General features: G+C 50.1%; 1 protein-coding gene across 2 annotated transcripts in view; it reads right to left on the bottom strand.

The window, feature by feature from the left end:
• Nucleotides 1-1,600: 1,600 nt before the first annotated feature.
• Nucleotides 1,601-15,602, bottom strand: part of PHF12 (PHD finger protein 12) — a 69,487-nt gene continuing 55,485 nt past the window's right edge. Inside the window, exons 9-14 of one of the 2 annotated variants that reach the window (XM_087956021.1) lie at nt 10,643-10,739; nt 8,816-8,962; nt 6,118-6,216; nt 5,758-5,840; nt 5,466-5,604; nt 1,601-2,885 (exon numbers count right to left, since the gene is read on the bottom strand). In XM_087956021.1, the coding sequence (XP_087812147.1) occupies nt 2,515-2,885; nt 5,466-5,604; nt 5,758-5,840; nt 6,118-6,216; nt 8,816-8,962; nt 10,643-10,739 (936 nt within the window). In that variant the 3' untranslated portion in view covers nt 1,601-2,514. The remainder of the gene's footprint in view (nt 2,886-5,465; nt 5,605-5,757; nt 5,841-6,117; nt 6,217-8,815; nt 8,963-10,642; nt 10,740-15,602) is intronic. The other variant, XM_087956017.1, reaches the window with a different exon arrangement.

Genomic DNA, 15,602 nt, shown 5'->3' with positions numbered 1-15,602 from the left:
GAGACTGGACTCCCACCTGTCAGAAATGGTGTAGGGTCTCTTGTTTGGGTGGAGGGGGGTTGGAGTGGATGACCTAGAAGGTCCCTTCCAACTCTTGATGATCTTATCTGTTAAACTAACCAAGGAAAGAAGCAACCTGGAATTACGGAGAAACTTCCTAACCAGTGGAACAGCTTTGCCACCAGAAGCTGCGGCTGCCGCAGGTCAACCCTGAACGACAAATATTCTTCCGATTCAAATTCTGGGAGATCCTGGGTGGTCCTGTGAGCTTGGTGGGTCTCCTGGCAGACTTTTCATGACCCCCAACCAGGTAACATGGGAAGAGGGTCCTCAGCTCACCAAGGCCGCTTTGTTATGCAAGGTTTTGGGTGGCCCGGCATTCTCTCTCCCAGAGAAACATTTGACCTCGAACCCCACCCAAGTCTCAGTCTGGAGCAAGGCAGGACTTTTTGACTTGGGCGATGGGGAGCAGAGTTGGAGCCGTGAGGCTGAGGGACTCCGGGCCTGGAGAGACCGATGTTGGTCCTCCCGGAGTTGCCCCTTTGGAACCAAGATTTTTTTGGCCAGGTGACTCGTTGGGATCACTTTCAGCTTGCCCGAGAGTTCCTGGGCGTAAGAAAGGAACACGTTGTCAACTCATAAAACGTTTTCTATGCCTGTTTTATAGTTGCCAACGGAAAGAAGTGGGAGGAGGGGGAGTTTCAAAGAGCAGGCGGCAGTGTGGAATCGAAAGGACATCCCCTTCATATTTTCTTCAAAGACTGATGAGATGGCTGCGCCAAAATCTAACTGGAGAGCATGACTGATGACTCTTGGCTACGGACGTGTCTTGTTGGAGAATATGAATTGTGATACACCCAGAGGGGTGGGGGATAAAACCAGGGTCAAGGGTGATGGTCAATTACGTGTCTCAGAGTTGGCTGCACCCAGGTCGTGCCGACACGTTAACTCCCAATAAATCCTTCTGTAATTTTGGACGTTTGGCTCGAGACTCAGGATTTAATTCTCGTGGCACTAACGTCAGCCAGGAGGGTTTCTGAACTGGCAGCCCGCTCAACCAGGCAGGAACAGGGTGGTTTAATTAATCAGAGGGTAACTGCCGGAATCCTGACACATATAACATGCCCTCGGGGGAACTGCCATCATGGCGCCCCATCTTCCGTGGTTAATAAGGGCTACGAGGAAGCGCCCAGCCCTCCTGATCTGGGCACTAAGAATGCCAGGGATGGGTGGGTGTGTGGATCGTGATGGGAGCCAGGGCTGAGCAGGGCAGGGGTGTTGGGGAACGATCCCATCCGACGGGCGGGGGGTGGGGGGGGGGTGGCGGCCAGGATTCGTGGCCCCTGGATGGGGAGTCTCGACAGACAGGCAGACACCAGCGAGTGCCGTATTTTGTAGTTTTATATACAGAATACAGGAAAAAAGTTTCCGTAAAGCCTAAAACATAGCAATTACTTCTGTACATTAGAACTCAGCTGCTGAGAGAACAGGGTGGGTGGGGGGGGGAAGGGGGGAGGGGGAGGAAGTATTGGAACAGAAGGGCAAAAACAGGATTACGACAAAAAACGCTTTGCTACAATTAAGACAACCGGAGGCAACGTCATACCACATGTACCACTGTACATAGCTTTTAAAAAACACTGAAAAAAATGCCATCAGTTGATGTATTTACACAGCGCCCAAAATACTTCTCGTCATCGGAAAACAGGTGTGTATGTGTGTGTGTCTGTGGGTAGGGGGGGAAATGATGCCGGGGGGGGGGAGACCTGGGCCCTCCCTGCCCAGCCCCAAAAGGACCGGGGGCAGGAGCGGGAAGAGGCACAGAATGTGGGCATGGGGGGAGGAGGGGAAGGAAGGAAGGAAGGGGAAAAAAAAACCCGGCATGGGAAAAGCGCATTTTTACATTAAATAAAACAATGATAGTTGGATAGATTTTTGCTGTATGAAAACTGTATTTCTCTCTCTCTCTCTCTCTCTCTCTCTCTTTTTTCAATATAAAAACTATTGTCACTGGCACAAAATAGAACAAGTTTTTTTTTTTTTTTTTGGGATTATTTTACAACGGCGTGGGAATGCTTGGCCGTGGGTTAGGACAACCCCACCCCATGGCTGCCCCCCTCCTCCTCTTCAACCCAGCAGAGAGCCTCCGCGCGTGGCAGTTTCCTTTTGTCTTTTTGTGTGTCTTTGTGTGTGTGTGTGTGTGTGTGTGTGTTTTTAAATGAAATGTATAGTACAAATATATGTGCAAATGCCCCTAAAACTTGAGCAAAACCATTTAAAAAATAAAATAAAATTTAAAAGTTCTTCATTTCATGCAAAGGGCATCCAAAGTCTGCAGCCCCCACGTAGGAAAAGGGGGAGAGAGGGAAAAAAAAGGGGGGGAAAGAAATGTGGACAGACGCGGTCGGGGGTTGTGTCAAACACATCGGGGTCTCTGATCTGGGGGGGGCGGGGAAGAGGGGAGGGGCTTCTCCCCGCTCCGCCCCACTCCTCCTCCGGGCCGCCCCACGGCTCCTATGGCACTGAGTTGGACTGGAGCGCGGCGGCCTGGTGGCCCCTGGGCGACAGCTTCTCCTCCAAGTCCGTCTCCGGGGCGAAGGCCGCGACGGCGGCGTCCACTTTGGGCGGCTTGGTTGCAAACTCGGTGATGCTGAAGACGAACTGGAGGCAGCCCAGCTTGATGTAGCTGCCGTGGTGCAGGAGGGCCGTGCCTTCCCAGCCGGCCCCGCTGCCCCCAATCAGGCTAGAGCTGCTGGCTCTGCAGCCGCAGGGAGGCTGGGGCTGGCCCTGGGCCTGGGCGCGCATGGCGGCCGTCTCTTCGCTGGGCGGCGCCGGCAGCAGCGGCACCGGCTCTTCCTCTGCCAGCTTCCGGTTCTTGTGGCGCTCTGCAGGGGGAGAAGAGGTGGAGGATGGAGGCCGAGCGGGCAGACGGGCAGCGGTGCCCCAGACAATCCCACTTGCGCCCACCCCACCCCACCCAGCCCCGTTGAATGGCAGGGAGTCCTCGAATTGGGACCGCAATATTATAGCCGGTGGGAAGATGGGCGGCCGATACATTTGACAAGGAATAAACGTGATCAATAGCACAAGATAAAAATTACAACAAAAAATACTATAAAGTTAAATTAAATTAAAATAACAAAGTAAAATATAAAACAGAGAATACAATTAAACATTAAAATAACAAACTAAAAATGACATAAAATTAAAATTAAAAATGAAATTAAAATTAAAAATAACAAATAGTAAAAAATGAAATTAAAATTAACAAAATAAAAACATAAATTAATAAAATTCAAAATTAAACTGAAATAACAAAATAAAAACCAACATTAAAAAAATAAAAAATAACATAAAGGAAATACAAAAGTTAAATTAAAATAACAAAATAAAAATGTCCTAAAGTAAACAAAAATTAAATTAAATTAAAATAAAATAAAAAAATAACATAAAGGTAAATAAAATAAAACATTAAATTAACATAAAATAAAAAACACAAAACAATTAAACAAACGTTGAGATTGCAAGATAGTTGTTGAATGAATTGCGTCTCATTTTACAAGATTTCTGCCCCAGTTGTTTAGCCAATCACTGCAGTTGTTAAGTGACTCTGTCATTAAGTGAACGGTGATGAAGTTAGTCGTTAAGTGAATAACGAGGAAGAAAAAGAAGAGAATGCTGGGAAATGGTGTGGGAAAAGCGGAGGCCCATACGTGAGACTCTCTCTGCCCATAAAAGGACCCACAGCAAGGAGGGTTGGCAGGGGAGGGTCAGCACCGAGATTATGGGATGGATTTTCCCCAGGGCTTGGAGCGGAGGGAAGGGCTTAAGGAGACCCACTTCTCGGGGGTGTCTTGGGGTAATGGGGGTCATGAATCTCCAAAGACCGGGGCAATCTGCATCGGAATGAGGAATAGAATGAGCTGGACGGGGCCTTAGAGGTCTTCTAGTCCAGCCTCCTGCTCAAGCAGGAGAACCTATACCCGTGACGGCGAACCTATTTGTGTGGGCACGCGAGCCCCAGGCAAACTCACCTGCACTGCGCAGGCGCGCACCTCCCAGCTTTTTTCGGCTTCCCAGAGGCTCGAGGGAAGCCTCTGCAGCCTTTGGAGGCTGAAAAACAGGCCCGTTTCGTCATTTCCTGTATTTCCGGAAATATCGAAAGTGACGAAACGGGTCCCTTTTTTGGCCTCCAAAGGCTGCAGAGGCTTCCCTGGAGCCTCTGGAAGATCGAAAAAGGCCCCAAAATAAGCCGAGAGGCGCGCGCATGCGCAGTTCAGGTAAGGGAGCAGTGGGGTGGGGTGGGGATCATGCGCACATGTGCAGGGGGAATGGGGGGGGGCATGCACGGCCTTCTGGGTGCTGGCACCTGAGCGTGCGCAATTTTTGGCACAGGAGCCCCAGAAGGTTAGCCACCACTGAGCTAGACCGTCTCAGATAAGTGACGGGAATCTGGGCCAGACAGCTCTTGAGGCGCCGAGAACTCAAGCTCCCGAGATCCCACAGTTGGGTGGCGTATAAATTTGATCAATCGATGGATCGATCCTGTCATTTTGGCCACCCCCAAAAAAAGCAGAACCAATTTGGTCCATAAGGCCTTCCGCCCACACCTGCTCTTGCGTAACTGACACCTGTCATGTCGCAAAGAGGAGGAGGAAGAGGTTTCAGGCACAGGCGGTCCTTGACTTATAACAGTTCATTTAGTGACTGCTTGAAGTTACGCTGGCGTTGGCAAAAGGGACGCGGGAGCAGGTTTTTTTTTCCCACACTTAACCACCATTGCACCCATGGTCACGTGATCAAAATCCAGAGGCTTGGCAACGGACTCGTATTTATGGCGGGGGAAGGGTCATGTGATTTCCCCTTTTTGTGACCGTCGGACCAGCCAAGTCCATGGGGAAGCCAGATTCACGTCACAGCTGCGTGACTAACTTAATCCCTGCAGGGATTCACTTAACAACGGTGGCAGAAAAGTTCGTCCAGTGGGGCAAAACTCCCTTAAGCGTCTTCTGTCTTGCTTAGCGACAGAAATGTTGGGCTCAGCTGTGGCCGTCAGTCAAGGACTACCTGTAACTCAAGGCAGCAGACATCCTAACCCTCCTTCCCTCTCCTCAGCTGTGGTCATAAGTCAAGGACCCTTCAACTCAAGGCCACAAACATCCCTAATCCTCCTTCCCTCTCCACTGTGGTCCTAAGTAGAGGACTACATATATTGAAACTCTAGAAAGGGATGGAACCCGCAGCAGCCAGCTCCATGGGCTGTGGGCATTGAGCGGGACGAACGAGCTACGAATGGCCACCGGATGCAGGGACCTCATTGAGCAATGGTTCTGGCTTTGCGAGACGCCCATGACGGGGAGCCAGCCAGCATCAGTCATGGGAACTCCAGGGTTGCCCTTTGGGCAAGTGTGTTTGTGCGCGCGTGTGTGTGTGTGTAAGCACCGCTCAGCCACCAGGGAACTTACTGATCACGCTCTGCACTTTGGCCACCATGCTGCTGGGCGGGACGAAGGCCGCCTTCTCCGAGAAGTCGCACGAGTAGAGGACGTTGTCCACCGTGGTGCCGTGCTCGCTGTAGTTGAGCAGCTCGTAATGCTTGGTGTTCTGCGGGAAGAAACTCCGTTGTACCGGGGGAGGTGGGGAACCAACGGAGGGGGGTCTCGTCGCCCTCCCCCTTCACCTGCCCGTGTCCACCCCAAAAGCAGAGAGTCAGTGGCGCTCCACGTGGGCCCGCCTTCCCTCTTTCCGGACTCTTACCTCGTCGTAGAAAATGCAGGCGTGTTTGCCCGAGACGTAGTTGCAGTGACCGTAGTTTGTAAGGCACACATCCATGTCTGCTCCTGCCAAACGAAGGAGTGGGGGGGTCAGGACCCCAATCTGGGAGGGGGTGTCACAGGTGGGCCATGCCCACGACCGAAGGCCTGGAGGAGGGAGCGGGGTCAGGCCTCGGATAACCCTCCCTTCTGCGTTTATTGTGCGTAAATCATGCTTTAACCGCTATCTGGTGGGTGACTTTCCTGGGGGGGAAGAGAAAGCCCCAGGAATGCCCCCGGGGCTCTTTCCCCGCCTCCTCCTCCTCCCCACACCTGCCGGCCATGCAGAGAAACCAGCCCTTGCCTGTCCCGATGTAGAGGGTCCGATAGCACATGTTCACCGCGCTGCCCGAGCCAAGGAGTGGGTAGAAGACTGCCCGGGCCTGCACCTCTTTCCTGTGTCCTGCAAAGGCAGAAAGATGCCCTGGGTGCCAAGCATCTCCCCATGCCAGGCACGGGATGCTCCGTTCTGAATTCAACCACCCCCCCGTTAGATTTGGAAGCCATATTGAGACCGGATGTTCCCACACTGCCACATTTTGAGCCTGGGAAAGTCGGAGGGTGGAATTTCTGGGAGTGGATGGAGTTAGACCTAACAAACATTCTTTTTTCTAATTCAAGGTCATGTTATTTCTGCACCTGAGTGACAGGACGTCTCAAGTTGGGACGGACGGTGATTGGGCCACGTGATGCGATGACGGGTGGCAGGGGGTGGATTTGTAGTTTTTTTTACTTATTGCAAGGAAACCCGGAACTTTCAGATTCGGGATTCCCCAGGTGTGCCAGTTTACTCTCCAGATAAAAAGGAACCTTTGAGAAGATGTTTGTCTCGGAGTTATTGGGCGGAATGGAGGGTTGCTGGAACGCTGACAACCTCCCCCCCCCCCCCGCACCAATCGCCGCTGGGAAGAATTAGGGTGGGCTCCACTTTCCCTCCCCAGGAAAAAGGTGGGCCCTTGCTTAACCCTCCCACTCCTTTCTGCCAATGGCGGAGTAAAAAGCTCAGCCGAGCCCGTCTGCTGGAAGGAGTGGGCCCTTGGGGGGGAGAGGGGTCCCCAACCTATGGAACGCAGCCTATTGGGTGCATGCATGCGGGTCGCACAGCCCCATTCGCACGGCGTCACTGCAAATGTGGGCCCTTGTGGCTCCACTTGCGCAAGCAACTCATGGGCCCCCTTGTGCAAAGAAGGGGTGTTCGTGCACACCCACCCAACCACACACATGCTTTCCCCCTCCCGCAAAACCACCCCCTCTTTTCCCCTTCCCCACTCCTGGCCGTCAACCCAGAAAGATGGGAGAACTCTGATCGAGACTCCTCGGGCTCAGGGCGCCAACGTTCAAAGGCGACGCTAGAGCAATCAGGAAGCAGGGGGGGCATCCAAGGGGTCCTCCGAGGAGGGCAGAGCAGTAGCGCCCAGAGCCCAGACGGGAGTGGGATGTCCCCTTGGCTGCGTGGACAGACTGGCACACCTTTCGATGAGGGTTGAATTCGCGTTTACAGGGGCACCCTGGTACTCAGCTGCTGCATTGAAACTCATCGCATTTGCTGCTCGACGCGTTTTAGGCGGGGAAATTTTGTCCCCTTACTCGTCGTTTGTTTGGTACTCCACGCACAAACTAGAACTGTCATGGCGAACCTATGGCACGTGTGCCGGAAGTGACATGCAGAGCCACTTTTGCCGACATGCGAGAGATTGCCCAGAAGAGCCCCACCTGCGCATGCCCGCCCAACAGCTGACTGTCGGCTGTGCGCATGCGCAGGGGTGCGGGAGATGCATGTGCATGCACAGCGATGCACGGCGTGCGGGGGGGCACGCACATTGCCTTCTGGGTGCTAGTATGTGAGTGCACACGCACAATTTTCGGCACAGGAGCCCAAAAAGGTTAGCTACCACTGAACTAGAACATGTCGGTGTTGGGTGCCTGGTGCCACCATGTTATTCCTGATGGGTACTTGTTGTTTTTGGTACTCATTGTGCCTCCTGGAACCAATTAAGGATGAGTACCGAGGTACCGCTCTGTAACTACTCTGAGCAGCAGTGGGCACCTAGCAGGCTCTCAGGAGTTGGCACTATTTTTTGGGGGGAGGGGAGGGAGGGAGGGAGGGAGGGAGGGAGGGAAGGAAAGAAAGAAAGAAAGAAAGAAAGAAAGAAAGAAAGAAAGAAAGAAAGAAAGAAAGAAAGAAAGAAAGAAAGAAAGAAAGAAACAGAAGGAAGGTAAAAAAAAAAAGAAAGAAGGAAGGAAAAAGAGAAGGAAAAAGAAAGGAAGGAAAAAGAAAGAAAAAAGAAGGAAGGTAAAAGAAAAAGAAAGAAGGAAGAAGAAAAAAGAAAGGAAGGAAAAAGAAAGAAGGAAAAAGAAAGGAAGGTAAAAGAGAAAGAAAGAAAGAAGAAGGAAGTAAAAAAAAAAGAAAGGAAAAGAAGGAAAAAGAAAAAAGGAAAAGAAAGGAAGGAAAAGAGAAAGAGGAAGAAAGAGAGAAGGAAGGAAAAAAGAAAGAAGAAAGGAAAAGAAAGGAGGAAAAAGAAAAAGGAAGGAAAAAGAAAGAAGGAAAAAAAAGAAAAAGAAAGGAGGAAGGAAAAGAGAAAAGAGAAAGAAGGAAAAAGAGAAGGAAAAAGAAAGGAAGGAAAAAAGAAAGAAGGAAGGAAAAAAGAAAGAAAGAAGGAAAGAAAGGAGGAAGGAAAAAGAAAGGAGGAAGGAAAAAAAGAAAGAAAGGAGGAAGGAAAAAAGAAACAGAAGGTAGGTAAAAAGAAAAAACAAAGAAGGAAGGAAGGAAGGAAGGAAGGAGGAAGGAAGGAAAAAAGAAAGAAAGGAGGAAGGAAAAAAGGAAGAAGAAAGGAAGGAAGAGCACACCAAAGAAAACCAGAAAGACTTGGGGAGGGGGAGTAGAAACTGGGCACATGCAAACGGATCTCCAGCCCCCAACTCTCTTTTCAAGCCCCTTCGCCCCCAATTTGCAGCAGCAGTTCCCACAGGAAAGCCAAGGGACAGGCACCGGGGCGACCTACCTTCGGCGGGGATGCTGGCAGAACTGGGCGGGGGGCTTCCCACGCTGTCGGGCGGGGGCTGGGCTTTGGAGGTGAAGAGCTGCTGTATTCTCTGCAAGGCCAGGAACTTGATCAGTTTCTCATCCAGCATCCCGATCTCGATCTCTGCTAACGGAAAAGGCAAAGGGGGGGGGGGGAGGAGGTGAGGGGAAGGGGCCGACCAGGGGAGCGCCTGGACCGGGCGCCAAGGAGACAACCCAAGGGCCCTCCAAGCGACCAACACTTGCCCAAAGGACGGGGTGTTCCCCTCCCCCTCCCGGAAGGAACCAAGAGGTGGGCAAGGCTGGCTCTTCGACCACACCACCATGATGAGAAGGGGTCTGTTTCCTTTGCCAGCCTTCAACCTGCTTGATGTGTCTGTGTGTTGTCCCCAGAAGCAACTGGACTTTCTGGTTTTTCTTTGAAGACGTTTCGCTTCCCATCCAAGCAGCTTCTTCAGCTCTGACCGGATGGTGAAGAAGGGAAGGATTGATGCTCCTTGCAGACACAGCTGGTCATTTGCATCCTTTGAGAGGGTCGTTGAGGCCGCTTGGAGGTCCGTCTTGTGTCCTCGGGGTCACCCGAGTGGTGCAAATGCAGGGGGGAGCCTTCGTGGAACGGCTGAAAGGACCCTGTTGTAGAGTGGAGGTAGATGATGTCCTATCCCTCCCCCTCTGTTGATAGAGGGGTGTTCAGTTTGGAGATAGATGACCTCTTGGGCCCCTCTTCAATCCACGGGTCCTCTCTTCCAAACGGTGGACCTTGCTGTCTTCAGAAGAGCAGCCTTTGTCTTCTCAATGCAGGCGGAAGGGCTGAATCTGGTCCTGAGGGATTCGTCCTCTCAGGTTGCGCCATGCGCTTGTGAAGGGGCTGTTTTGTCCCCCCGGCGCCCAGATCTGCACATGGCTCACTGCATTGAACAAACACGTCCCACATTGCTCCGTTTCCCTCTGGGTGTTTCATCCTTGGGGTGGATAAGCTTCTGGCTCAGTCTCCTCTTGAAGTGTGTCTGTCTGCTGTGTTGGCTGAGCTCCAGTCTACAACAGGGTCCTCCTCTCAGCCGTCCCCCAAAGGCTCCACAGGCCATTTGCACCCCTCGGGGGACCCTGAGGAACACAGAGGATCCTCCAAGCAACCTCAAGGACCCCCTCAAAGGATGCAAATGACCAGCTTTGTCTGCAAGGAGCATCAATCCTTCCCTTCCCCTCCATCCAGTCAGAGCTGAAGAAGCTTCTTGGATGAGGAGCGAAACGTCTTCAAAAGAAAAAACAAGGAAAGTCCAGCTGCCTCCTGGGAAAAAAACGCACCTTTGCGACAACCAGGACAACTCTGGATGGCTGAGAATCTCTACAGACTTTTTAGCTATGCAACTTGGGATGAACCCACTTGGAATGGGGTGGGAGAAGGAACGGATTTCCAGGGGGGGAAAACGGTGGTTTACAGGAACCATTTGCACCACTCGGGTGACCCTGAAGACACCGATGAACCTCCAAGTGGCCTCAACGGCTTGCTAAAAGGATGCAAATGACCAGCTTTGTCTTCAAGGAGCATCAATCCTTCCCTTCCCCACCCTCCGGTCAGAGCTGAAGAAGCTTTTTGGATGGGGAGCGAAACATCTTCGAAGAAAAAACAAAGAACACCCAGCTGCCTCTTGGGGGACAAAAAAGGCCCCTTTGGGACACCCGTGTCCTGGATGGCGGAGGATCTCTGCAGCCACGCTTGCCCGGGGCAAGAATATCACATCAGCATGGTCGGCTGAGAAGCACTCGCGCTCCCTGCGGAAACGAGACCTTCGCCGAGGATCCTCACCTCCGCTGCCGTCTATTAATGCCTTCACGGGGCCTGCAGCATCCACCGCGGCGGAAGAATTGGAAGGGAGCGAGGACGGGGTCGCTAAAGCGGGGAGGTGGCCTGGAGATGAGAAGAAAGCCAACACTTAGCTCAGGTGATGGTCAAATATCCCAGGGACTGCTAAATCAGTTGATCTTACTTAGCAGAATAGCAGAGCTGAAAGGGACCTTGTAGGTCATCTAGTCCACCCACCCCCACCCACCCCCAAGCAGGAGACCCTACACCATTTCTGACAGACCGCTGACCAGTCTGCTCTTGAAACCTTCCAGTGATGAAGCTCCCACAATCTCTGAAGGGAAGATGTTCTATTGGTTGATTCTTCTCACTTGTCTATTATATATATATATATAAAGCCGAAATTACCCCTCGCGCATCATCACAAAATCTCCAGAACCGTAAAGTCTACAAACTTGGAAATTCAGCCCGTAGGTTCCTCTTGGCTTCTAGGGGTTCCCTAAGAAAGGATTTTTCCAAAGGACCCTCAGAGCATTTAGAGTATTTCCTATATTATTATTATTAATTATTAATTATTATTATTATTATTATTATTATTATTATTATTATTATTATTATTATTATTATTATTACTATTATTATATTATTACTATTATTACTATTATTACTATTATTAATTATTATTACTATTACTATTATTACTATTATTAATTATTATTATTATTATTATTATTATTATTATTATTATTATTATTATTATTATTATTATTATTATTATTATTTATTAATTATTAATTATTATTATTATTATTTAACACGCTCTGATGCTAAGGAGTTCTACTCCCTCTCCCCACCTGGAAAAAAAGAAATCTCTTCCAAATGCAAAACACAACCAGAGGAGTTTCAGTTTCGGTTTCACAGCCCCAAGCAGCTTTAGTCCAGAGCAGTGGAGCTAAGCCACACCCAGGCTCACACAGCAAATACCGTTTCAGTTTCCAAACAGCCCTCAACTCTCTCACACATTGACAGGATGGTAGCCAGGTGAATAGCCATGGAGGCTGGTAGGCAGAAGCAGATCTTTTTTTCTTCTTATTTTCTTCCCCAAAAACTAAGCCTGACCACCTACTGTATATACTCGAGTATAAGCCTAGTTTTTCAGCCCATTTTTTGTGCTGAAAAATCCCCTCGGCTTATACTCGAGTCAGATTCCCCTCTGAAAAAAATGGTGTGGAGTCGCGGCCTCTGGGGGCAGCGACTCCCAACAGCGCCGGGAAGGGAAAGGCAAAAGCGCTTTGCCTTTCCCTTCCCGAGGCGGCGGGACTGGGGCGCGCCGGCGGTAGTGACTCCTGACTCAGGGGGCCTCCGAGGGAGGGAAGAGAGTGACTCCTGCCTCCCGCTGTCATCATCATCTTCTTCTTTTGGGTTAGTGAATCAATTAAACCTTTCATGATAGTGAGATCGCTTTCCCAAATTAATTATTTTTATTTTTGAAATTTACCAGTAGCTGCTGCATTTCCCACCCTCGGCTTATACTCGAGTCAATAAGTTTTCCCAGTTTTTGTGTAAAATTAGGTGCCTCGCTTATATTCGGTCGACTTATACTGAGTATATACGGTAGTTTCATAGCGAAACACGGGTATCGAGCTAGTTTATTTATATGTCGATCACCAAGCTAGTAGAAGGAAAACTAATAAAACGCTCGGAAATGGCTATAATTGCAGGTAGTCCTCAACTTATGACCTCAACCCCACATTTCTGTTGTTAAGCGAGACAAGTTGAGCCTCGGCCCGTTTTACGACTTGCCTTGCTGCTGTTCGTTACGTGAATCATTTAAGCTGTTCAGGTTGCAAAGTGAATCTGGCTTCCTCACCCACTTTGCTTTTGGCAGAAGGTCACAAAAGGGTATCCCGGGACACGCCGACCGTCGTAAACATGAGTCAGTTGCCAGGTTGCCAGTTTTGATCACGGGACCGTGCAGATGTTGCGACGGTCATTAAGTGTGAAAAACGGTTGTAAGTCCCATTTTTTCCAGGGCCGTTGTAACTTTGAACAGTTGCTAAACAAGCAGTTGCACCATAAGTTAGGAATACTTGCATATTTTGTCCCAAAGGGGCTTTTATCAAAGAGGCAACTGGACTTTCTGGTTTTTCTTTGAAGATGTTTCCCTTCTCCATCCCAGAAGCTTCTTCCGCTCTGACTGGATGGTGGGACTGAAGGGAAGGATTGATACTCCTTGCAGGCACAGCTGGTCATTTGCATCCTTTTTAGAGGGTCCTTGAGGCCACTTGGAGGTTTATCCATATACTCAGGGTCAACCTCCAAGTGGCCTCAAGGACCCCCTAAAAAGGATGCAAATGACCAGCTGTGTCTGCAAGGAGTATCAGTCCTTCCCTTCTGTCCCACCATCCACAGTCAGAGTGGAAGAAGCTTCTGGGATGGAGAAGGGAAACATCTTCAAGGAAAAACCAGAAAGTCCAGTCGCCTCTTGATAAAAGCACCTTTGGGACAACCAGGATCTGGATGACGGAGGATCTCTATAGATTCCTGTATTTATTTCTAAGAGCTGTGGTGGCGCAGTGGTTAAAGTGCAGGACTGCAGGCTACTTCTGCTGACTGCTGTTTGCCAGCTGTTCCAAGTCCCGCCAGGCTCCTGGTCGACTCAGCCTTCCGTCCTTCCGAGGTGGGTCAAAGGAGGACCCAGATGGTTGGGGACAAGAGGCTGACTCTGTAAACCACTTAGAGAAGGCTGTAAAAACACTGTGAAGCGGTATATAAGTCTAAGGGCTATTGCTAAGTGGGAAGGAAGACGGGAAGGAAGGAAGGAAGGAAGGAAGGAAGGAAGGAAGGAAGGAAGGAAGGAAGGAAGGAAGGAAGGAAGGAAGGGAGGGAGGGAGGAGGAGGAAGGAAGGAAGGAAGGAAGGAAGGAAGGAAGGAAGGAAAATGAGGGGAAGGAAGGAAGCCACAGTGGCACAGTTGTTAAAATACAGCATTGCAGGCTGACTCTGCCCACTAACCAGCAGTTCGAATCTCACCAGCTCCAAGTTGACTCAGCCTTCCGTCCTTCCGAGGTGGGTCAAATGAGGACCCAGATGGTTGGGGACAAGAGGCTGACTCTGTAAACCGCTTAGAGAGGGCTGTAAAAACGCTGTGAAGCGGTATATAAGTCTAAGTGCTATTGCTAAGTGGGAAGGAAGACGGGAAGGAAGAAAGGAAGGAAGGAAGGAAGGAAGGAAGGAAGGAAGGAAGGAAGGAAGGAAGGAAGGAAGGGAGGAAGGAAGGGAGGAAGGGAAATGAGGGGAAGGAAGGAAGCCACAGTGGCACAGTTGTTAAAATGCAGCATTGCAGGCTGACTCTGCCCACTATCCAGCAGTTCGAATCTCACCAGCTCCAAGTTGACTCAGCCTTCCGTCCTTCCGAGGTGGGTCAAATGAGGACCCAGATGGTTGGGGACAAGAGGCTGACTCTGTAAACCACTTAGGGAAGGCTGTAAAAACACTGTGAAGTGGTATATAAGTCTAAGTGCTATTGCTAAGTGGGAAGGAAGACGGGAAGGAAGGAAGGAAGGAAGGAAGGAAGGAAGGAAGGAAGGAAGGAAGGAAGGAAGGAAGGAAGGAAGGAAGGGAAATGAGGGGAAGGAAGGAAGCCACAGTGGCACAGTTGTTAAAATGCAGCATTGCAGGCTGACTCTGCCCACTAACCAGCAGTTCGAATCTCACCAGCTCCAAGTTGACTCAGCCTTCCGTCCTTCCAAGGTCGGTAAAATGAGGACCCAGAGTGTTTGGGGGCAAGAGGCTGCAAAGCACTGTGAAGTGGGATATAAGTCTAAAGGGTCTGGCTATTGCTAGTAGACACACAAGGAATTACAAATGGGAATCAGCCAAAACCGGAGCAAAAATATTTCTGGTTGGAAAAAAAAAAAACACCCTTCATTCTTCTGGCTTTTCAGTCCAAATGTAGCTTCTGGGTTTATCTGTATATTCTGGGTTTATCTGTACATTAACCAAGTTCTCGGTGCTGCTAAAGCTCTGTTTGACATTCGTGGCAAGCTCCCTTCGGTCTCTCCAGATGCAAATAAGACTACGGTGGTACCTCGGTACTCATCGATAATTCGTTCCAGATGATGCAACGAATTCTAAAACCGACGGGTACTAAGAAAACCACGTGACCCGCTATTTCGGCTGGGGAAAAGTCAAGTGCCGGGACAAGGTTCCTGTTCCAAAACCCGTCAAATACTGAATGTGATGAGTTTTGAAGCAGTTGAGTGTCAGGGTCTGAGTGCAATAAGTAAGTAAATAATTAATAACTATCCCATGAAGGTAGAGAAGGTCCAGGGACCCTGCTTTGGGGCGCATTGTTCTGACCCAGGCTTCGTAAAACGCAATTATGCACAGACTTATTTTAAAAACAAGACCTATTTTATTGCAACGCTGGGAATTGTTTTCATTCCCAGCTGGAATTAATCTCAAACTGTCCCCCCGAGATAAGCACCCACCTTTCAGTGCTGTGGAACGCTGCCAAAAAGAAGAAGTATCCAATTAACTGGAAAAGAAACCAACCAAAGTACAAGAAAAGCCAACCGAAGTATAAAGAGTTTCAAGGATGACTTGGAACCGATGGAACGACTTTGCTTCCTGCAAAAGTTTTTGCATCTTGGCCTGACTTTTTTATACCTTATGGGAGGGGCAGTCACCTCCTAGCCTTACTCCTGAGTCGCCCCTTTTGTCTCAGCTGCTCCCGCCTTCCAGCGGCTCTGCGCACACGCGCACTTGGAACAGGCTCCCTCTGCTCCTCTGCCTTGCTGCTGCCAGACTCTGGAGGCTCCAGAGGCAGCCCCCCACTCCCAGATGGTCCTGGCCCCATCTCTGCCTCGGATGCAGGGCCCTCGTCCGAGTCCTCCCCAGACTGGTCCCCGTTCTTTCCCACTGTCTGACTCTGCTGCCATCTGCACCGGCTGCCAGCGAAC

The sequence above is a fragment of the Notechis scutatus genome, chromosome 1 (assembly GCF_049901735.1).
Source record: "Notechis scutatus isolate UNSWTSFEM ecotype Mainland chromosome 1, rNotScu1.2, whole genome shotgun sequence".
Classification (NCBI taxonomy): domain Eukaryota; kingdom Metazoa; phylum Chordata; class Lepidosauria; order Squamata; family Elapidae; genus Notechis; species Notechis scutatus.
Note: the sequence above shows the minus strand (reverse complement) of the source record. Positions and strands in the feature narration are given on the sequence as shown.